At 39.6% G+C, this 19094-nt stretch overlaps 2 protein-coding genes across 2 annotated transcripts; one reads left to right on the top strand and one right to left on the bottom strand.

Annotated features, from left to right (window-relative positions):
* The first annotated feature begins 8178 nt into the window (after positions 1-8178).
* LOC134376523 (olfactory receptor 9Q2-like) lies at positions 8179-9123 on the top strand. The gene has a single exon (XM_063095038.1). It carries the CDS (start codon positions 8179-8181, stop codon positions 9121-9123), a length of 945 nt encoding a protein of 314 aa, XP_062951108.1.
* Positions 9124-16260: 7137 nt separating this feature from the next.
* On the bottom strand, positions 16261-17196 carry LOC134376944 (olfactory receptor 9Q1-like). The gene has a single exon (XM_063095530.1). The coding sequence runs from the start codon at positions 17194-17196 to the stop codon at positions 16261-16263; it is 936 nt and encodes a 311-aa protein (XP_062951600.1).
* Positions 17197-19094: the final 1898 nt, after the last annotated feature.

The raw sequence follows: 19094 nt of genomic DNA, 5'->3' as shown, positions 1-19094 counted from the left end.
ACAAATAGATGACATGGAAAAAAAAAAAAAAAACAGTCACCATCATAGCCACAAAAATAGGAAAATTAGCTCTTGTCCCTGTACAAAAATGGTCAGTCTGGAACATAGGAAACCTCTTCAGAGGCTAGTTTAACTTGTTTAGAGAGCTCAAAACTCTTATTATTATGATTCTTTTCTTAATGGACACCTGTCATGTGCTCCTTTGCCTGTTGCCTCTGATAATACACACAGGCACATCCTCCCTGGAAGCCATAATAGAACAAAAAACCACAGCCAAATATTCTCCCTATGGGAATAGCAACCCTTGACTCAATTAGATCCCAAAGATGATGCTTTATGACTGGACTATATCTGGCTACAGTCAATGTATCAACACGGTGAATGAGACACTCATGCTTACCCAACTTTGCCCTGCCCTGCTGTGGCCATTGTTGATTGGGGACTTTCCACACCTGCGGGAAAAAACCACCATATTAAATTACCCTTTAGGCTGCTGTAAAAGCCAGAAATATTATGATATAAAAGAGACAGCCTGCTGTGCTCTGGACTGAGCATTTGTGACATGAGTCCGCTGAGCTGGTCCCAGCACCAACAAAGTCTGCTTCCTGCCTCAAGCCTCAGTGCCCTGCCTCTCCTTGAGAGATTGTTATAATGGACTATAACATTATTACTTAGAATGATAATCTTGCAATAAACTCAAAATTTATACTTTATTCTCTTCAAATGCCGCTATTTATAATTTGAAAAGTGCAAGATTATAAATGAATTTGAAAGATTGTAAATCCATCTGCCAGATTATTTCTGTAACAGACATATGGTAATGTTACTTTATTATAGTTTACCATATTTCCTGACTTGTTGAAATATTAAAAGATTTACCAGCTCCTAGACAAGTTAATTTATAACTCAGTATTAGAATTATCATATAAGCAACCCACACACCTACAGCCATCTGATCTTTGACAAAGGCACCAAGCCTATACACTGTGGAAGAGACTGCCTCTTCAGCAAATGGTGCTAAGATAACTGGATATCAATATGCAGGAGAATGAAACTAGACCCATACCTCTCACCATATACTAAAACCAACTCAAAATGGATTAAAGAATTAAATATACAATGAGGACACACCCATGTCTTCCATTTGATACTGCTGTGAGTGTCATCAACACGTCATCCACTGACTTGTCACTGTCTCCTGCTCCACTGCTAGGAAATTATTCATTGCCAAAAAACAAACATGAGACAAAATTTATATTCTCTTGTGTCACAATATTGTTCATCCTTGTCACAGTAATATGAATTCCTGGTTCTACAGCAGATTGCCTTTGGGCTTGAACTGGAAGCCAGCTCTCTTGAGTCTCTAGACTGCTGCTCCACCATGAAGATTTTGGAGTTTTGGATTTGCCAGCATCTCAATTCCTTACAGTGAACTTCTTCTGTCTCTCTGTCTGTTTCTCTCTGTCTGTCTCTCTATCTATATATGTATATATATGATGGTACTTCAAAAAGTTCATGGAAAGATTTGTATTATCATTTAATTCTATTCTTCCATGAACTTTTGAAGTACTCTCATATATACATGCACACACACACACACATTCAAATCTTATTTCTTCTGTTTTTCTGGAGAATCCTGACTAAGACATGATTTGTCCCAGGGTCTTCTGACCTTTCTGAACCTATCATTGATGCATTACTTAATTTTAGAAAAGTCTTGGTCATTGTGTCTTTAATATTTCTTCTGCTCTATTTGATCTCAGTTATTATTATGAAACTCTAACTGCATGTATATTAGATTGGTATGTTCCAGCATTTGTAGGACCTGTTTTTCCATGTTCTTTTTTCTTTTTGTTTTACTGATCAATTTATATAGGTTCATCTTTAAATGTTGTTCTTCTTTTTAAATTTTACAATTTTTGTAATGTTGAGCTTTCAGAAGGAGAGAACAGACCTATAGTTACTAGAGGTGGGAAAGGGGGAGGAAGAGAAGGGGAAATCGGGAGTAATTGGGTAAGGAACACAAAAAGTAATTATGATTTTTTAATGATGGACATGTTAATAATACTGATTTGATCATCACATACTGTACACGGATACTGATAGTCAACTCTGTACCCCATAAATAAAAATAAATTTAAAATAATAAAATAAAATAAAAAGTTTATGGAAAAAATTTTCAAATGATAAAAAAATAAAGTAGTTCAAGAAAAGAGTTTTTGGAAGAAGAGACGGTTAACCCTTGCAATGAACTTGGATCGGGTCTTCTCCTTGTCCAGTTAGGTATGGCTAGAAGGTGTGGGACATGGGGCTAGATGGATACTGAGTCCACCTTTTCACCAGTAGCTGTGAATGACGCTTCATAGGAGGAGCGAGGGCCTGGCTGGGTGCCCCAAGAATTTCTCACCATCGTCTGCTAACCCTACTACTTAGGTCACATCTCTAAGCCAAGTCCCCTTCTTTCTAAAATGCTAGAAGGAAAATAGAGACATAGAAGGAAAAAAAAAATAAACAAAAAACTTTCAACTATTCCCAAATATGGAGTTCAGAAACATCTTCATGAGGGTTTGCAATATAATATAGGAGTTAGGAGTGTACATTCTGGAGTTAGATTGCTTGGGTTCAATTCATAGCTCTGCCGCTTACTGAAGAACTGTTAGTGATCCACTTTAACTCTGTGTCTAACCTTTCTCATCTCCTTAAAATGGGGATAAGAATAATAATACCTAACTCATAGGATTGTTATGTAGATAAAATGAACTAATTTAACATCTGTCTATCTACCTATCTATAATCTATTTATCATCTGTCTATCTTATAAGAGTAAACCTGCACATAGTAAGCAGCTAAAGTAGTCTTTACTGTTCTTATCCTGTTGGAATTTTCTTCCAAATTTTGGTCAGATCTGCTGGTCTTAGGGAAAAAAACCCTCTAAACTTCCTTTACTTTAGTATTATAGGCTCCGATACTGACAATGCATGGATTTTGATCTATACTTTTTGAGGTTCATTTTACTTTTCTGGGACTGGACACATCTTAATAATCATTCTGACAGTGGTTTTAAATCCTATCATTGTTCTTGAAAGTTTATGACCTCAGCAGCTCATATCACTCAGGGTCGGGGTGGTTTGGGGTCACTATTGTTCATAAAATAGAACTTCGGGGGCTCAGCCATTGGAACCTCCTCACAACTGAAGAGAAAGTATTTCTTAAAGGATCAGGTGGTTTCTTCTTCCATAGCTCCTGAGGGATCCATCCGGAAGGATGTTGTTTTCCCCCTGTCTACCGCCTAATTATTTTCCCAGTAGGAGTGATTGCTCTTGGGGGAGACAGTCTAATAAAGGCAAAGGAGCCAGATCCTGGGACGAGTCATCAGAGATGCTGCTTCCTGAAATAATTACTGCTTTGCTCTTCAGCATTTGGGAAATTTCTGAGCCTCTGTAGAGCCGTACTGCCTAAGGGGCATCTTTCCCTAGGATCTCTAGCTCTGCAGGTTGCTAATGAAAAAGAGGTTCTGTGGTCAAATAATTTTAGGAAATGTTGGGTTAGAGAAAGTTGATGAGGTTTCTTATCATAGTAATTTATATACCTTTTAATATGCTGATATTCAATATGATTTTCCACATGGAGAATATAGTATGCAGTGATCTCCAAACTTATAAGAGCAGTAAACCTATTTTCCTCCCTGGAACATCTACCTAAGACATCTGAGGAAGCATAGGGATTTGCAAAGAAGGCTTCTGGCAGTATTTCTCAAACCTTGCTGCACATTGTAATCACCTGGGGATTTAAAAAATTACAAGTGTCTGGCTCCTGAATCCAAATCCAGAATCCAGATATTGTTAAGGAGTACAATCTGGGCCTCAGGATTTTAAAAACTCCCCAGGTGATTCCAATGTACAGCAAAGTTTGAGAACCTGCCCTGTAGTCCTCTTATCTTGCGATATCTTCTGAACAGGCTTAGTCAGCAGAGAATTGACCTGGTTCAAGTCATTGTTCTGCCACCAAGAAACTTCATCGTCCTCTCTGTATTTCTTTATCTTGTTTATTCGACAGGGAAACATTAAACTCACCCGGACTATCTCAGGTCTCCTGTGAGGAAGGAAGACACTGATGAGGCTTTGGAGAAATCATGCTCTTCAAGAACATGTCTATTATTTTACCATAGTTTATGTCTCTAGATATAATTTTTGCAGATTAACTGTATCAGAATCAGCTGGGATCGCTTTTAAGAGTGTAGATGTCTCCTCCCCATGGCAGATGCACTGCATCGGAATCGCTGGTAGTAGGCACTAATATTCACATTTTAAACAAGTTCCCTGGGTAATTCTTATGCACACTGTAGTTTGAGAACGAATGATCTTGTGGAGGGTTTGGTCACCATCAAGAATTTGCTCAGTTTGCCTGGTAGAAGTTTGTTCACAATGTGCTCACACCCGCTCATACCTGCTTCTCCAACATTTCCCCTCGTGACTCCCCACTTGCACCATTTCTCCTTCTGCCAAATAGTGAACTTTCAAAGTCACCAATTACAGCATATCTTAGCAATGGGGAGCAAAAGCTTGTGCTTGTAAAACAGCCTCTTTGGGAGATCCAGTCATAGCCAGCTAGGGTGGTGCAGTGGATTGAACTATGTCCCCTCAAAATTCACTTAAGCTTGAATTGTGTTCCCCAAGTTTTATGTGTCAGAAACTTGGTCCCCACTGTGACTGTTAAGAGGATGGGGAATTCTATTATGGTAATTGAAAGGTGCAGCCTTGAAGAGGTGATTGGATTTTAGGACCATGCCATAGTGAATGGGTTAATAATGGTGGTCAGGGGTGTGGCTATGAGGGCTTTAAAAGAAGAGAGAGGGGAGTCTCCCCTGCCCCCTCCCCTTCTCCCTCCTTCTCTTCCTCTCTGCCTCTTCCTCTCCTTCACTCTCCCTCCCTCTCTCCACTCTCTCCTCCACCATTTCACAATGTGATACCTTGCCCTCACTGTCGCCACCACCAAGACCTTTACCAGCTGTGTTCCCTGGCCATTGGGTTTAGCAGCCTCTGAAATTATAAGCAATAAACTTTGTTTTCTTTCTAAATTATCCAGTTCCGGGTATCTTGTTATAAACAACACAAACAGGCTAATACAGGTGGTACAGTGTAAAACCCCTGACAAAATCACCAACTGAGATATAGGAAAACTTCAAAGAAATACATTTATTTTGCTACAAGGAAAGAAGACAAGACTAGGAGCCAGCTCCTTCAGACCCTGCTGAGGGATGGCAGGACGTGGGACCAGGCTTTGGAAGTTTGAAATTAAAGAAAAGTCTTCAAGTATATTAGATGCCTCGCTAGGAAGTCATGAAAAGTTAAATCACCACCCCCTGGAGAGTCACCTCAGGAACTAAGTGAGGCTTTATGTTGTGGCAGTGATTATAAGAAGAACCACCAACAAGAACTAGTGCTGGATCAGAAGCTCAGGGAATCTCAGTGTGGTTTTGATTTGCATTTCCCAAATGCCAAGTGATGTTGTGCATTTTTTCATGTGTCTGTTGGCCATTTGTATATCTTCCTTTGAGAAATGCGTATTTAGCTCTTTTGCCCATTTTTTAATTGGGTTACTTGTTTTTTGTTGTTGTTGTTGTAAAGTTGTTTCAATTCCTTGTATGTTCTGGATATTAATCCTTTGTCAGATGTATATTTTGCAAATATTTTCTCCCACTCTCTTGTTTGTCTTTTAACTCTGTTAATTGTTTCTTTTGCTGTACAGAAGCTTTTTAGTTTGATATAATCCCATTTGTTTATTTTTCCTTTGGTTGCTCACGCTTTTGGGGTTGTATTCATGAATTCTGTGCCCAGTCCTACTTCCTGAAGTGTTTCTCTTATGTTTTCTTTTAGATCTTCTTACCCCAGTTAGTATGGCTGATATCCAAAAGACTGTGAATGATAAATGCTGATGAGGTTGTGGAGAAAAAGGAACTCTCATACATTGTTGGTGGGACTGCAAAATGATGCAGCCTCTATGGAAAATGGTATGGAGGTTCCTCAAACAATTGCAGCTAGGTCTACCATATAACCCAGCTATCCCACTACTGGGAATATTCCCAGAGGAATGGAAATCATCAAGGTGAAGGTATACCTGTTCTCCAATGTTCATTGCAGCACTCTTTACCATAGCTAAGAGTTGGAACCAGCCCAAATGTCCATTCTCAGATGTGTGGATATGGAAAATGTGGTATATCTACAGAATGGAATACTACTCTGCTATAAAAAAGAATGAAATACTGCCATTTGCAACAACATGAATGGACCTAAAGATAATTTTATTAACTGAAAAAAGTCAGGCACAGAAAGAGAAATATCACATGTTCTCACTTATTTGTGGGAGCTAAAAATAAATAAATAAATACACAAATAACCTTGGAGGTGGGGGAGTGAAGAAGACAAAACAATTACAATTCCTTGAAGTTGATATGGCAAGTGAACAGATAGGAGGTTGTTGGGAGGGAGGGGGGAGAGGGAGGAGGAAGGGAGGTTTCGGTAATGGACCACAATAATCAACCACATTGTATATTGACAAAATAAAATTAAGTTTAAAAAATAAAAGACAACATGTTCTAGTAACCACAGATATAAAGATATGAAACATAGTACATATGTATTATTCATTTTATTTTAAAACTAACAATGGAATAATAAATAATTCCAAACTTTAAAAAAAAGAAAAGAAAAGAAAAGAAAAGAAGCTCAGGGAAAAAGGCTGGTCCCGTAGCTCTGCAAAAAAAAAAAAGAAAGAAAGAAAGAAAAAAAATCCCAGGAAACTCTAGTGTCAGGGTTGTATTGCTTTGTCAAGGGGAAGAGGAAAGAGGGAACTCTAAGAAGTGAGAATAAGAAATAGCAATACAGAAATTGACCCCACCTCAACTAGGTTGCTATGCTTATGGTCACATGCTGCATGGCTCTTTACTGAAAGGGAAAAAAGACAAGGTCATTGAAGCCCAGAGAGGAAAAGAGACTTTCCAGGATCACACTTGCAGTGAGGGTGAACAGAACCCAGGTGTCCTCTGGATCAGCAGGTCATAGACAGAGAAGCACTAAACAAAGGAGGAAGGCACTAGCAACATGGACTTCAGGTGAGGATGGGTCACGCCCAGCTCATGGCTTCCAGATCTAACTTCTTTTCTTTGTTATTATCACTGATGGTTCAGCTCAATATTGGCCGGCTGCTGGTGCACTAGGCAGTCGAACATTCATCAACACCCTCCTTTACATCCTGGTTCTAGAACTCCATCAAGGACCCCAAAGTCGATTAACCCAGGTTCCTCCAACCGCACTCAGACAACACCAGACTGCAGAAATATTTCTGCTTTCTTCTGCTTTCAAATTTGGATGCTGTTTATTATCTAACTGCTGCTTTTTTTAGGGACTTTGAGAACAACCAAACAACACTTATGGAGCTTTGTTATGTGCCCAAAAGAGCTTAACTTTGCTCTTTTGATTTCAAGGTTAATGTACACACACACACACACACACACACGCGTGCACGCACACACACACACACACACACAATAAACTCTAATTAGAATAACAGTTACTTGTTAAACATGCTTGTTGTTAGACTGACTGATAATATAAATATTTCTGCAAGCAGAGCCTATTGCTGATTACTAATGGATTTTTTTTAATTCATGCTCTTTTGTTCATAGAATATAAATTTTCCTTCCTTAAAATGCTCATTTAAAAATTTAAATAGCCACTGTATATATGTGGAGTGCTTTTTGCTTTCCAGTGTGCTTTTGTGTCTGTTTTAATCTATGCATTAACCTTATGTCATAAGCAGTGCAGATATTACGATCCCCTTTGGGCAGAGGAGGAAATTGAGATTCAGGGAGGTTAAGTACCTTCTGTGAGATCAAACAGCTAATTGGGGACAGAGTTGCAAATACAAAAGCTGACCCATAAGTCAAATCACTTACTCTCTGTTCTTTCTTACCATAATAGAAGCATTCATCACTTTTTATCTTATTATAGTGAGCTCTTATTTGTCTATATCTACCTTAGGCTGCAAAGTTTGTGGAAGTTGAGTGCCTAATTGTCACTCACTTTAAAGCTTTATTACTTGAAATGACTTGAACTTATCCTGAAGGGTCCCTTCCTCCAAGACTCTTATCTTGGCCCCTGCAGGTGAATCGCTGGATGGATGGCCATGAGGAGTCACACTGTAGTGACCGAGTTTTTGCTTATTGCATTCACTGAGCATCCCCAGTGGAGGCTTCCACTCTTCCTGGTGTTTTTGAGTTTCTATCTTGCCACTCTTCTGGGGAACACAGGAATGGTCATCCTGATCCTCAAAGATCGCCAGCTCCACACCCCGATGTACTTCTTCCTCAGCCACCTGTCCTTCGTAGACATCTGCTATTCCTCTGTCATCGTCCCTCAGATGCTGGCCATGCTGGGGGAACACGGCACAGTCATCTCCCAAGCTCGCTGTGCAGCTCAGTTCTTTCTGTTCACCTTCTTTGCGTCCATTGACTGCTACCTCCTGGCCCTCATGGCCTACTACAGCTATGTGGCCATGTGCCAACCCTTGCTTTATGTCACCATCATGACCAAGAAGGCCCACCTGGGCTTAGTATCTGGTGTTCATGTTGCTGGTTTTTCCAGTGCCTTTGTTCGAACAGTCACAGCCTTCAGTCTCTCCTTTTGTGGAAACAATGAGATCAACTTCAATTTCTGTGACCTCCCTCCTCTGTTAAAACTCACATGTGGGGACAGCTACACTCAGGAAGTGGTGATTATTGTGTTTGCCATTTTTGTCATGCCTGCATGTATCTTGGTGATCTTGGTGTCTTACCTGTTTATCATCCTGGCCATCATGCAGATCCACTCTGTGGGAGGCCGGGCCAAGACCTTCTCCACCTGCACCTCCCACCTCACTGCTGTTGCTGTCTTCTTCGGCTCCCTCATCTTCATGTACCTGCGAGATAACTCAGGCCAGTCCTCAGAGAGAGACCAGGTGGTGTCTGTGCTCTACACAGTGGTGACCCCAATGCTGAATCCCCTCATCTACAGCCTGAGGAATAAGGAGGCAAAGGAGGCTGTTATGAAATCCCCGAGCAGACCAAAGGCTATTGGAAGGTCCTAGATGGACCACTGTAAAATATGTCATTCCTTTGTTTCCCCACCCTATTTGTCTTTTCTCAAATATCACCTTCTTGAGGAGGCTTTCCTAGACAACCCTACTTAAAATTGTACCGAAACTCCCCACCTCCGCTCACTGATTTATTATTCTATGTAACAGTCATCACCATCTGACATACTAGATGTTTTTTATGTGTTTGGCATTGTCTAATCCTTACAACTAGGAAGTAAACAACATTAGAGCGACCTTTTTTTATCTGTGAGCTTCATTTCTGTATGCACAGTGCCTAGCAGAGCACCTTGCACATGAAAGGCACTCAATAAATATTTGTTGAAGGAATGACTGAATCTCAAGTTCTGATATCTACCTTTAAAGTTCCAACATCTTCAGTCCTCAGTTTTCTTATCTGCCAAGTGGGTTTACCTACTTTGTAGTTCTATATATTTGAAGATCCAGTGCATGAATGGACAGCGATCACATTGGTCTTATCCATAACTAGTATCTGCTAGACCCAGTGCATTGCCTGGCACAGCAGATACTTAATGAGTAAAGCCAAAATACTTGAAAAATCATGATGCTATCTACAAATGCAACTACTGGTCTGATCCAAAGGGATTTTCCAATTCCCATTACTTATTCTTTCTTGTTTGTTTACTTTATTGTTTTTGTAGGTTTCGAGTAATAATGAGAAAATTGTATTAATTATAATGATAGCAACTAACATTTATTAGGCATTATCACCTTCCAGAAATTATAGTCAGTTTGCTATAAGAATTATCTGATTTAATTCTCAGGACACCTGTATGAGGCATATTCTATTTTTATTCTTGCTTTATAGTGGGGTGAGGCACTTGAGGCTGAGAGGGGTTGAGTACTTTTCCAAAGGTCAACAGGTAGGAGGTAGGCTGAGGCTTCTACACAGCCAGAGCCTGAGCTCTTACCTGCCATACACATTGTTTCTAGCTGGGATCTACTGCCTGCTCTATACAATCACTCAACTCAGAATTTATTGCTATTGCACTTTTCTTTTTCCTTTTATCAGATTAAGAAAAAGTAAAAGTTTGATCTTTGGAGGTAGATAGCAGTCAACAACATTCATATTATAACCTCTATGTGTTAATATTTTGTAATGTGAGTCTGTGTGCGTGTGCATGTGTGTAATTGTGTATGAAAAAGTGAGGTGTGTGTATTCAATAAACAGTAGTTTCTGAACTCTAGGAATGTTCACTTTAAGGACATATGGCAAATACTTCAGAAAAGAGTTCGCTGGGCATGTTTAGGAAAAGACATAAGAGGAAAAACTGCACTGTTGGCCAAGAGATTTAGAGTCACACATCAGCTTGCATTTGTGTCCTTGCAGAAATCACTTTAAAACTGCAGAATGGGGTGAAGCAACCCCACAGAGTACATCTTGTGGGCAATTTTAAATATCAACTGCCATGAAAATGTTCCCCTAACACATCCACGTCCATAGCGAGTCTTAGATATATGTGGGTTGTAGGAGGAACTCAAAATTTGGCATCAGTGGTCAGTGGTATGAGTTCAGATTAGTTAATGCCTTTGAGACTGCTTCTCATCTGTGGAATATTACTTACTGAGTACTTACTCTCGGCCAGGCTTTACAGGTACCTTATTTATTGTCACACCAACTTAGTACACTTGGAGAATGGAAAGGTGTTAGGTAAATTTTATAAACATTAATTATTAGATCGTCCACTAATTGGTGATCATCCAGGCTCCAAAGCCTAGTGAGCAGTGATGAGCAGAGGGACCCATAGCTGACCTGTGAACCTCCTTATTTCAAATCTGTCTGGAACAGTTTCTTGTGGGTCCATATTAGCCTTGGATCCAGACACTTCCAGAAGTGGAGAGTTCACTAACAATTTTTAACTTAACTTTTAAGCTAATGCACAGTTAGCATACTTGAAGCACTATGCTAAAAGCTTTCCAACTTTAATGGAAAGTAATTATTATTGCCCCCATTTAGCAAAAGAAATGAAACACAATTCCCATCAAGGTTATGTGATTTGCCCAAGTTATGTAGCAAGAAAGTGGCAGGCAAGGGAGGTTCTGATCTCAGGTCTCTCTTACTGCAAAGTGTCTGTAGTAGCTGCGATCTTTCTTTCTTCTCTCCTCCTTCCCCAGCCCTCATGCCCCAATTCTGTGTTGCAATGTGCTTCAGAGGTGTCTGGGTTTCAGTTGCATTCTTGGCCTCAGTGTTTGGTAGGTGTGGGCTGAGGCAGGTGCACCTTATAGACTGACATAAGTGTCAGCTCACAGAATTCACCCTGGCCCTCTCGTAGGTCAATGAGGAGGATCTGGGGAAATTTTCAGCTCCCTGAGAAGGAGCAGCATTGGCTTTGGTGAACTATTGCCTTCCGAAGCCCTTCCAGAATGCCTCTGGGGTCAAAGCTGGCATTGGTAAATAGCTCATCAGTAGAGTGCCATCAAGCAATCACCAACTTTGCCTTCAGGTCTTCTATATCAATCTTAAATGATCCCCTAAGAAATTCAAGATTCCTTTCCAGACACTGATCATTGTCATTTCTTTTAATGATATTTTTAAAATATTGAATTATATGTATATGCATAAGAATGTATATAATTCATTATTTTTGTTATATCTATTTATCTATCTATCTGTCATCATAAGATATTACTCAAAGGATTGTCTGAAATTCCTTCTGATTTGCTAAGACTTTTAACAATAGCTTTGTTGAGGCTTGACATGCAATAATATTCACTTCATGAATACACTCATGAAAACATGACTACAATCAAGAAAATGAACATTTGTATCTCTCCCCAAAAGTTTCCTTGTACCCACTATAGTTTCTCACATGTGCCCTTCCTCACCACTCTTCCTCCACATCTCCAGGCAACTACTGATCTGCTTTTTATCACTATACATCTGTTTGAATTTCTTAGAATATCAAGGGAATTATATATAAAAGGAATCATGTCGGACATTTTTCATTTAGCAAGAGCATTTTGAGAATCAATAACATTGTTGTACATACCAACATTTATTCCTTATTATTGCTGAGTATTATTGCAGTGTATTGATATGCTATGTCTGTTTATTCATTCTTCTGTTTATGGGCATTTGGGTTATTTCCAGCTTTTGGCTATTCTAAATAAAGCTGCTATTGACATTCATAGACATCTTCATATGGATATGTACTTTCAGTTCTCTTAGGTAAATACCTAAGGGTGAAATAGTTGGGTCATGTAGTAGGTATATGTTTAACTTTTTTCAAAACTGTCAAACTTTTCCCAAAGTGGTCGTATCACTTAACATTCCCACCAACAGTTCCGACAGTGAGAGTTTCAGTTCCTCTGAATCTTCACCAACACTTGGCATGACCAGCCATTTTTGTGTGTATGGTAAGAACAGATGACATGATATTTAGTCTCCTAAATTTTTAAGAGTACACTACGGCATTGTTAATATAAGCACAATGTTGTGCAGATCTCTAGAATTTATTCATCTTGCATAACTGAAACTTTTATACATTGAACAACAATTCCCTATTTCATATGACCCCCAGCCCCTGGCTACCACCATTCTACTTTCTGCTTCGATGAGTTTGAATATTTTAGGTACCTCATATAAGTGGAATCATGCAGTATTTGTCCTTCTTGGACACTTGGGTTGTTTTCAATTCTTGGCTACTGGAAATAATGCTGTCATAAACACGGGAGTACAGATACCTCTTTGGGATCCTGATTTAAATTGTTTTGGATGAACACCTAGAATTGGGATTTCTGGATCATATGGAAGTTCTGTTTTTTCTTTTTTTTAATCAAAAGCATATTTTTGAATAATTTATCATAAACTTTATATCTTCTTTTAAATCAGGACTTTCAGAATTCAAATAGGTAAACAAAAGCAATCACAGGTTGTTTATTTGAATGAACTTAACACAAGGCATCGCAAGGTGTAAGAAAATGCTAACACAATTTACAAACAAGTGACCTCTCTGTTCCTTAAAATTCCTTAAAATTTTTAAATTAAATCTCATCTCCCATTCCGTATATAAGTGGAGAGCATTTTTAAACTTTCCTTAAGCTCTCTTTATAGAGTATAAAGTATATGGATGATAACACTAAGTCTAGGGTTCTCATCCCCTTATCAGTCAGCAATCAAAATATATTCATATATAGGGAGTCCCATATACAAATTGAGGAAGCTTCATGGCCACTAATTCCTAGAGCCTTTTCATTTAGCCCTTTCTTCTTGAATAGAAGTCTTTAAATGCCTACTTAGAATTTAATCAAAAGGAGGTATTAAATTGTTTCCTTAGACCTGGCAACTCATTCTCTCAGTACTCCATTTCCACTCATTGTGTACTTCCTGCATTCCAGTCAATTCTAAGAGAGTAAATAACCCCACAGTGCACTGCTTTTATTCACACAGACCCGATGTTGTCTTTTTAAATCAGGAGAGAATTTAGTATAACCAACTCAAGTTTTCTAACTACTTCCTTAACGTTACCCACCACCTGCAACACAATTAACACATGAGCTATTTATTAATCATCCCCCTTAGTGAAGCTATAAATTTTCAGCCTGGGTTTTTATACCCAGATGAAATGGTAGTAAGAGATAAAATATTTCATAGAAATTTATATGTATTTTTAAATTTCTGTCTTCCAGAATAAACACAATGTCTTTGAAGATTCATGGTTTTCTTTTTCTTGTTATTTCACTGCCTGGTACAGATCTTGAATCCCAGTCCTAGGTGTTATCAGCACAATGCTCTAACCAACTGAGCTACCCAGCCAGCTTTCTTTGAAAATCTAGGTATGTTTTATTTTACCATAAAAATCAATTGATTTTATTTTTTACTTGAAACATAATTGATTATACATATTTGTGGGAACAGAGTTGAATGTCAATACCTGTGTACTGTATGTGATAATCAAATCAGGATAATTAGTATATTCATCATTACAAAATATAATCATTGTTTGTGACTCTTAACCAAGTTCTCACTAACCCTCTCCTACTCCCTCTTTCCTACCTCTAGTAACCACAGTTCTGTTCTCTCCATTTGAAGGTTCAGTGTATTATTATGATTGTTCCTTCTTTCTTTTCTTTCTTTCTTTCTTTTTAGGTCCCACTTATGAGTGAGCACATGTGGTTTTCCTTTCTGTGCCTAGCTTATTTCAAACATAATTTTCTCTAAGCTCATCCATGTTGCTATGAATGGCAGAATTTCATTTTTTTTATGGCTGATTAATATTCCATTGTGTAGAAGAAAACATAGGGAAACACTGCAGGATATAGGACTGGGCAAAGACTTTATGAATAAGACCTCAAAGGCATAGGCAACAAAAGAAAAAATAAACAAACAGTATTATATCAAACTAAAAAGCTTCTGCACAGCAAAGGAAACAATCAACAAAATGAAAAGATGACCTACAGAATGAGAGAAAATATTTGCAAAGTATGCATCTGACAAGGGATTAATATCCAAAATATACAGTAAACTCAAACAACTTAACAGTGAAAAACAAGTAACCTAATTAAAAAAATGGGCAAAGGAGCTGAATAGACATTTCTCAAAGGAAGATATACAAATGACCAACAGACATATGAAAAAAATCCTCAGACTCACTAAGCATCAGGGAAATGCAAATCAAAGCCACATTAAGATATCATCTCAACCCAGTTAGAATGGCCGTTATCAAAAAGACTGTATAAGTCATTTTAAATTAAATATCTTTTGGCCCCATATACTCCTAATCTTCAACCCTTCATAGATTGCTTTGTTCAATTTAAAGTCCTGCTACTAGAATTCCATGTGTGGCACAGCATTTTTGGCTGGCCGAGTTTGGAATTATCCTCTGTTTATAAGATACCATCACCACCTCCCAATTCCCCTCTCACAATTGTTTACGTCATTCATATACCTGGAATCTTATTTTTTGGTAATCTAGGGGACAGGGAGAGAAGGAATTTGAGTTTCAGAAATAAGGATCAAAGAAAATAAAGAAAAAAAAAATGAGTACAAGGTGCCTGTTCCCTTCTAGTGCCTTGGGTGTGATTGAGGCAAAGCATTTGTAGTTAGAGATGTGAAGATCAAGAATCAATGGACTTTGTGAGGCTTTGGACACAGAATGAGCTGTTGTAAGGCCAAGGGACCCAGTATCGACAGGGATTCCCTCTAGCCCACCCCACCCACGGAATGAAGCAATGCTCTGTTTCCTTAAGAACAAAAGCTTCCTTAAGAACATAAAAGTTGACATCTATGATACGGATACTAGAAACACCATTACGGGCAATGGAAATGATGCAACTTCATCTAGTCTATTCTCAGGCATGCAATATAAGTGGGGCTGGAACTGGTGAGGGAGAAGACAAAACAAGGCACATTTCCAGTGGTGACAGCAATTAACAAACATTTTATTGTGGTCATTGTTTACAGATTCATGGAGGCAAGCCTGGGAACTCCTACCAGAGTCTCAAGAATACCTTGAGCAAGGTCACCTTTACTAATTGGGCCATCAAACTATCATAATTTGATCACTAAAAATAAATGTAATCTAAATATTGAGTCCTAATTGATTATATAATTCTGAAATGCATGGGAGTGAAGGGTACTAATGCTGATGTCTGCAACTCACTTTGAAATGCATCAGAAAATAAAGTGAGTTGATGCATGACTTGATGGATGGATAAGTGAATGAATACATTATATGATAAAGCAAATATAGCAAAATATTAGCAACTGCCAAATCTGAGTATTGAATATAGGGAGTTCACTATACATTATTTTCTTTTTTTTTTTCAATATCTCCATATGATGGAAATATTTCATAGAAAATTTTACAAAAAATGTAATCATGTTTTGCAGTCACAGACCAATAAGGCATGCCACATGTGGATCACACAGGATTTAATTTCAGGCCCTATTGTACTTGTCCTGGGAGTCACAGCTGTCACTCCAGTCTCTTCTGAGGCTGCACTTTCCTTTTCTTCCTCTCTCTCCCTGGAACTAAAAGTTCTGGTTCTTTTTTATTCCTTGTTCCATCATATATTCATTTAAAACTAAGCACATTATAATTAACAAGCACTCAGAATGCTGGCTCTACAGAGTAGGTGATTCTCAGCCTGTTCCAAGGTTGGATGTGGTTAGGACAACTCGACTCTTCTGAGAAGGTTCTTTAGGGTTTCCTTCACTTCCTTGTTCCTCAGGCTGTAGATGAGGGGGTTTAACATGGGGATCACTGTCGTGTAGAACACGGACACCACCCGATCTTCCTCCGAGGATCGACCAGAGTTATCTCGCAGGTACATGAAGATGAGGGTGCCAAAAAAAAGTGACACAGCCGTGAGGTGGGAAGCAAATGTAGAAAAGGTCTTGGCCCGGCCTCCAGCCGAGGGGATCCTCATAATAGCCACGATGATAAGCAGGTAGGACACCAAGATCACCACCATGCAGGCAGGGATAACAAAGATGGCAAACACAATAATGACCAATTCCTGGGTGTAGCTGTCCCCACAGGTCAGCTTTAAAAGAGGAGGGAGGTCACAGAAAATGAAATCGATCTCATTGTTTCCACAGAAGGAGAGAGTGAAAGTTGAGATGGTCCGCACCAAGGCACTGAAGAGACCAGCCACATAAGCCCCGGCCACAAAACCCCAAAGGGCCTTCTGAGTCATGATGGTGACATAGAACAGGGGCTGGCACACGGCCACATAGCGGTCGTAGGCCATGAGAGCCAGGAGGTAGCAGTCGATGGCACCAAAGAAGGTGAACAGAAAGAACTGAGCTGCACAGCATGTGTAGGATAAAGCTGCCCCGTGCTCCAGCAACATGGCCATCGTCTGAGGGACAGTGACAGACGAGTAGCAGATGTCCGTGAAAGAGAGGTGTCTCAGGAGGAAGTACATCGGGGTGTGGAGCCGGCGATCCACGTGGATCAGAATGATCATCCCCAAGTTCCCCAATAAAGTGATGAGATAGATAAACAAAAACAGGAGGAAGAGAGGGAGCGCCCGTTCGGGACATTGGGTGAATGCGATGAGGAGGAATTCGGTCACTAAGGTGAGGTTTGTCCCCGCCATGAAGCCAGTGGTGTCCGAGAGGATGAGAAACAAGTTAGAAAGCTGCAAATACAAGTAGGATTTGCTTGTGTTTCTAGCTCACATTTCCTGAGCATGCACCATGGACAAAATATGCCAGGTGTTGTGTGGAGCTTCAGAGATGACTGATCGTAGCTCCTGCCTTCAGGGGACTTCTGGGACAGAGTCATCTTAGCATGTCAAGCAAACAGATAACAGATAAACGTTTTCAGAATAGGAGTGCGTATGCTCCCACCTCTGCTGCTAAGTAGCTGTGCGAGCCCCCAAGTCAGACAGCCACTCTGAGCCCAAACTGCCCCAGGGCTCCACTAGCAGCTGACACAGGGCTCTAGTCTGCCAGGGGACCGCCCAAATCAGTACTCTTTCCCTTTTTCTCCATGACCCCAACTCCTCCCTCTTTCAAACCTGGAAATCTCACCTGGATGAAAACAGCAGCCATGGAAATAACTGCTCTCCCTGCCTTCAGATTTGCTTCTTGCCAATTCCTGCTCCTCACTGTGGTCAGAGTGATATTTCTGAAAGTTTAGTTTGATCATGTCTCATTCCCTTGTTTAAAATTCTGCCAAGGTGCCCCATCATGAATTGAATATTACTTAGACTCCTGCACATGGTGGGAATTCCCTCTGTGAGATCTCCTCTGTTTGTTTCCTTGCCCTGTTCTTATTTCTCATTGAGAAGTAAGAACACACCCATGGCCACACCTCTCCCTCCAATACTTCATTCCAGCCAGACTGAAATATTAGTAGCTTCTCTACTCCTCTCATGTTCTCCCACATCTCTGCACTTTGGCAAGACACCCCTTCTGTCTGGAACACCTTCTCTTTCCCAGCCCCAGGGTCCTTCTCAACTCCTACACCACCTTCAAACCTCAGCTCAGATCGTACTTCCTGCAGGAAGTCCCTCTTGAGTCTAACTTCCCCAGTCAGGGTATGTGCCCCTGGAGCTCAGCATATAGTAAGGGCTTAATATATTTTTATGGAATTGACAGTTATCAAATGAGATATGAAGCACCTTGTAAAGGGAAATGTACTGTACATATGTTCAAGTGATTATTTTTATTTTCATGACAGTGTTCAAAAAACAAACAAAAAAATGCCTGTAGGCTAAGAACTCACTAAAATCTACGAACAATCACAAAGGTTATAAGCCATTCTTGGGTTTACACTTCTATCCTCAACCTAACAATGTTGAGGTGCTTACTTAACAGAATGTTTTTACTTAATAGAAAGCTTTTGTTTTAATCAGAGCCTCTTAGTATACAAAACACATATTTTATAAGAACTCATGTTGTCCTTAATAATAGAAAACACATGGACAGACACTATTTTATGTGATATGTTAACTCATTTAAACCCTACAACTACTTCATGAGGTAGAAGCTTTTCTTATCCTCATTTTACAGATCAGGAAACTGAGACAGGAAGAACTTAAGTAACACACCCAAGTTTGCACAGCTAGTGAATGGTGGAACTGTCATTAGGAATAAAACTGTACATAGAAGCTCTATTTGCCTCGTAACAGGATTTCACATGCATTCCATGCATATTCCAACAGTCCCTACTCAGGAAGTGCCCACCTATAAGGAAACATAAATACCAGCACTGTGGTCTATTAACATCTTAAGGCTGATGGAGGCTTTCAGGTTAATGGATAGGATGTCCTTTGACAGAGAGGCAGTGCAGAGGGATAGAGAAGACATTTGACCATCTTTAAAGCCTAAGACCTTGGCAGCTAGAGCAGTGTTGGACAGAATTATTGGGGAAAATAATAAATAAAGGAAATTGGATCTGGTGATGTGAACTGGGCATGACAAGAGAACTAGGTCGGTTCCTCACCTGAATTCCACTTGACCTTTACCTGGCTTGTCCACTTCTCTCTTT

Source organism: Cynocephalus volans, chromosome 4 (assembly GCF_027409185.1).
Source record: "Cynocephalus volans isolate mCynVol1 chromosome 4, mCynVol1.pri, whole genome shotgun sequence".
Taxonomy (NCBI): Eukaryota; Metazoa; Chordata; class Mammalia; order Dermoptera; family Cynocephalidae; genus Cynocephalus; species Cynocephalus volans.
The sequence above is the reverse complement of the archived record's forward strand: the minus strand, read 5'-3'. Positions and strand labels throughout refer to the sequence as shown.

Excerpts from the sequence above, each read along its gene's own strand:
- LOC134376523 (XM_063095038.1), top strand. The coding sequence starts at position 8,179 with ATGGCCATGAGGAGTCACACTGTAGTGACCGAGTTTTTGCTTATTGCA.
- LOC134376944 (XM_063095530.1), bottom strand. The coding sequence starts at position 17,196 with ATGGCGGGGACAAACCTCACCTTAGTGACCGAATTCCTCCTCATCGCA.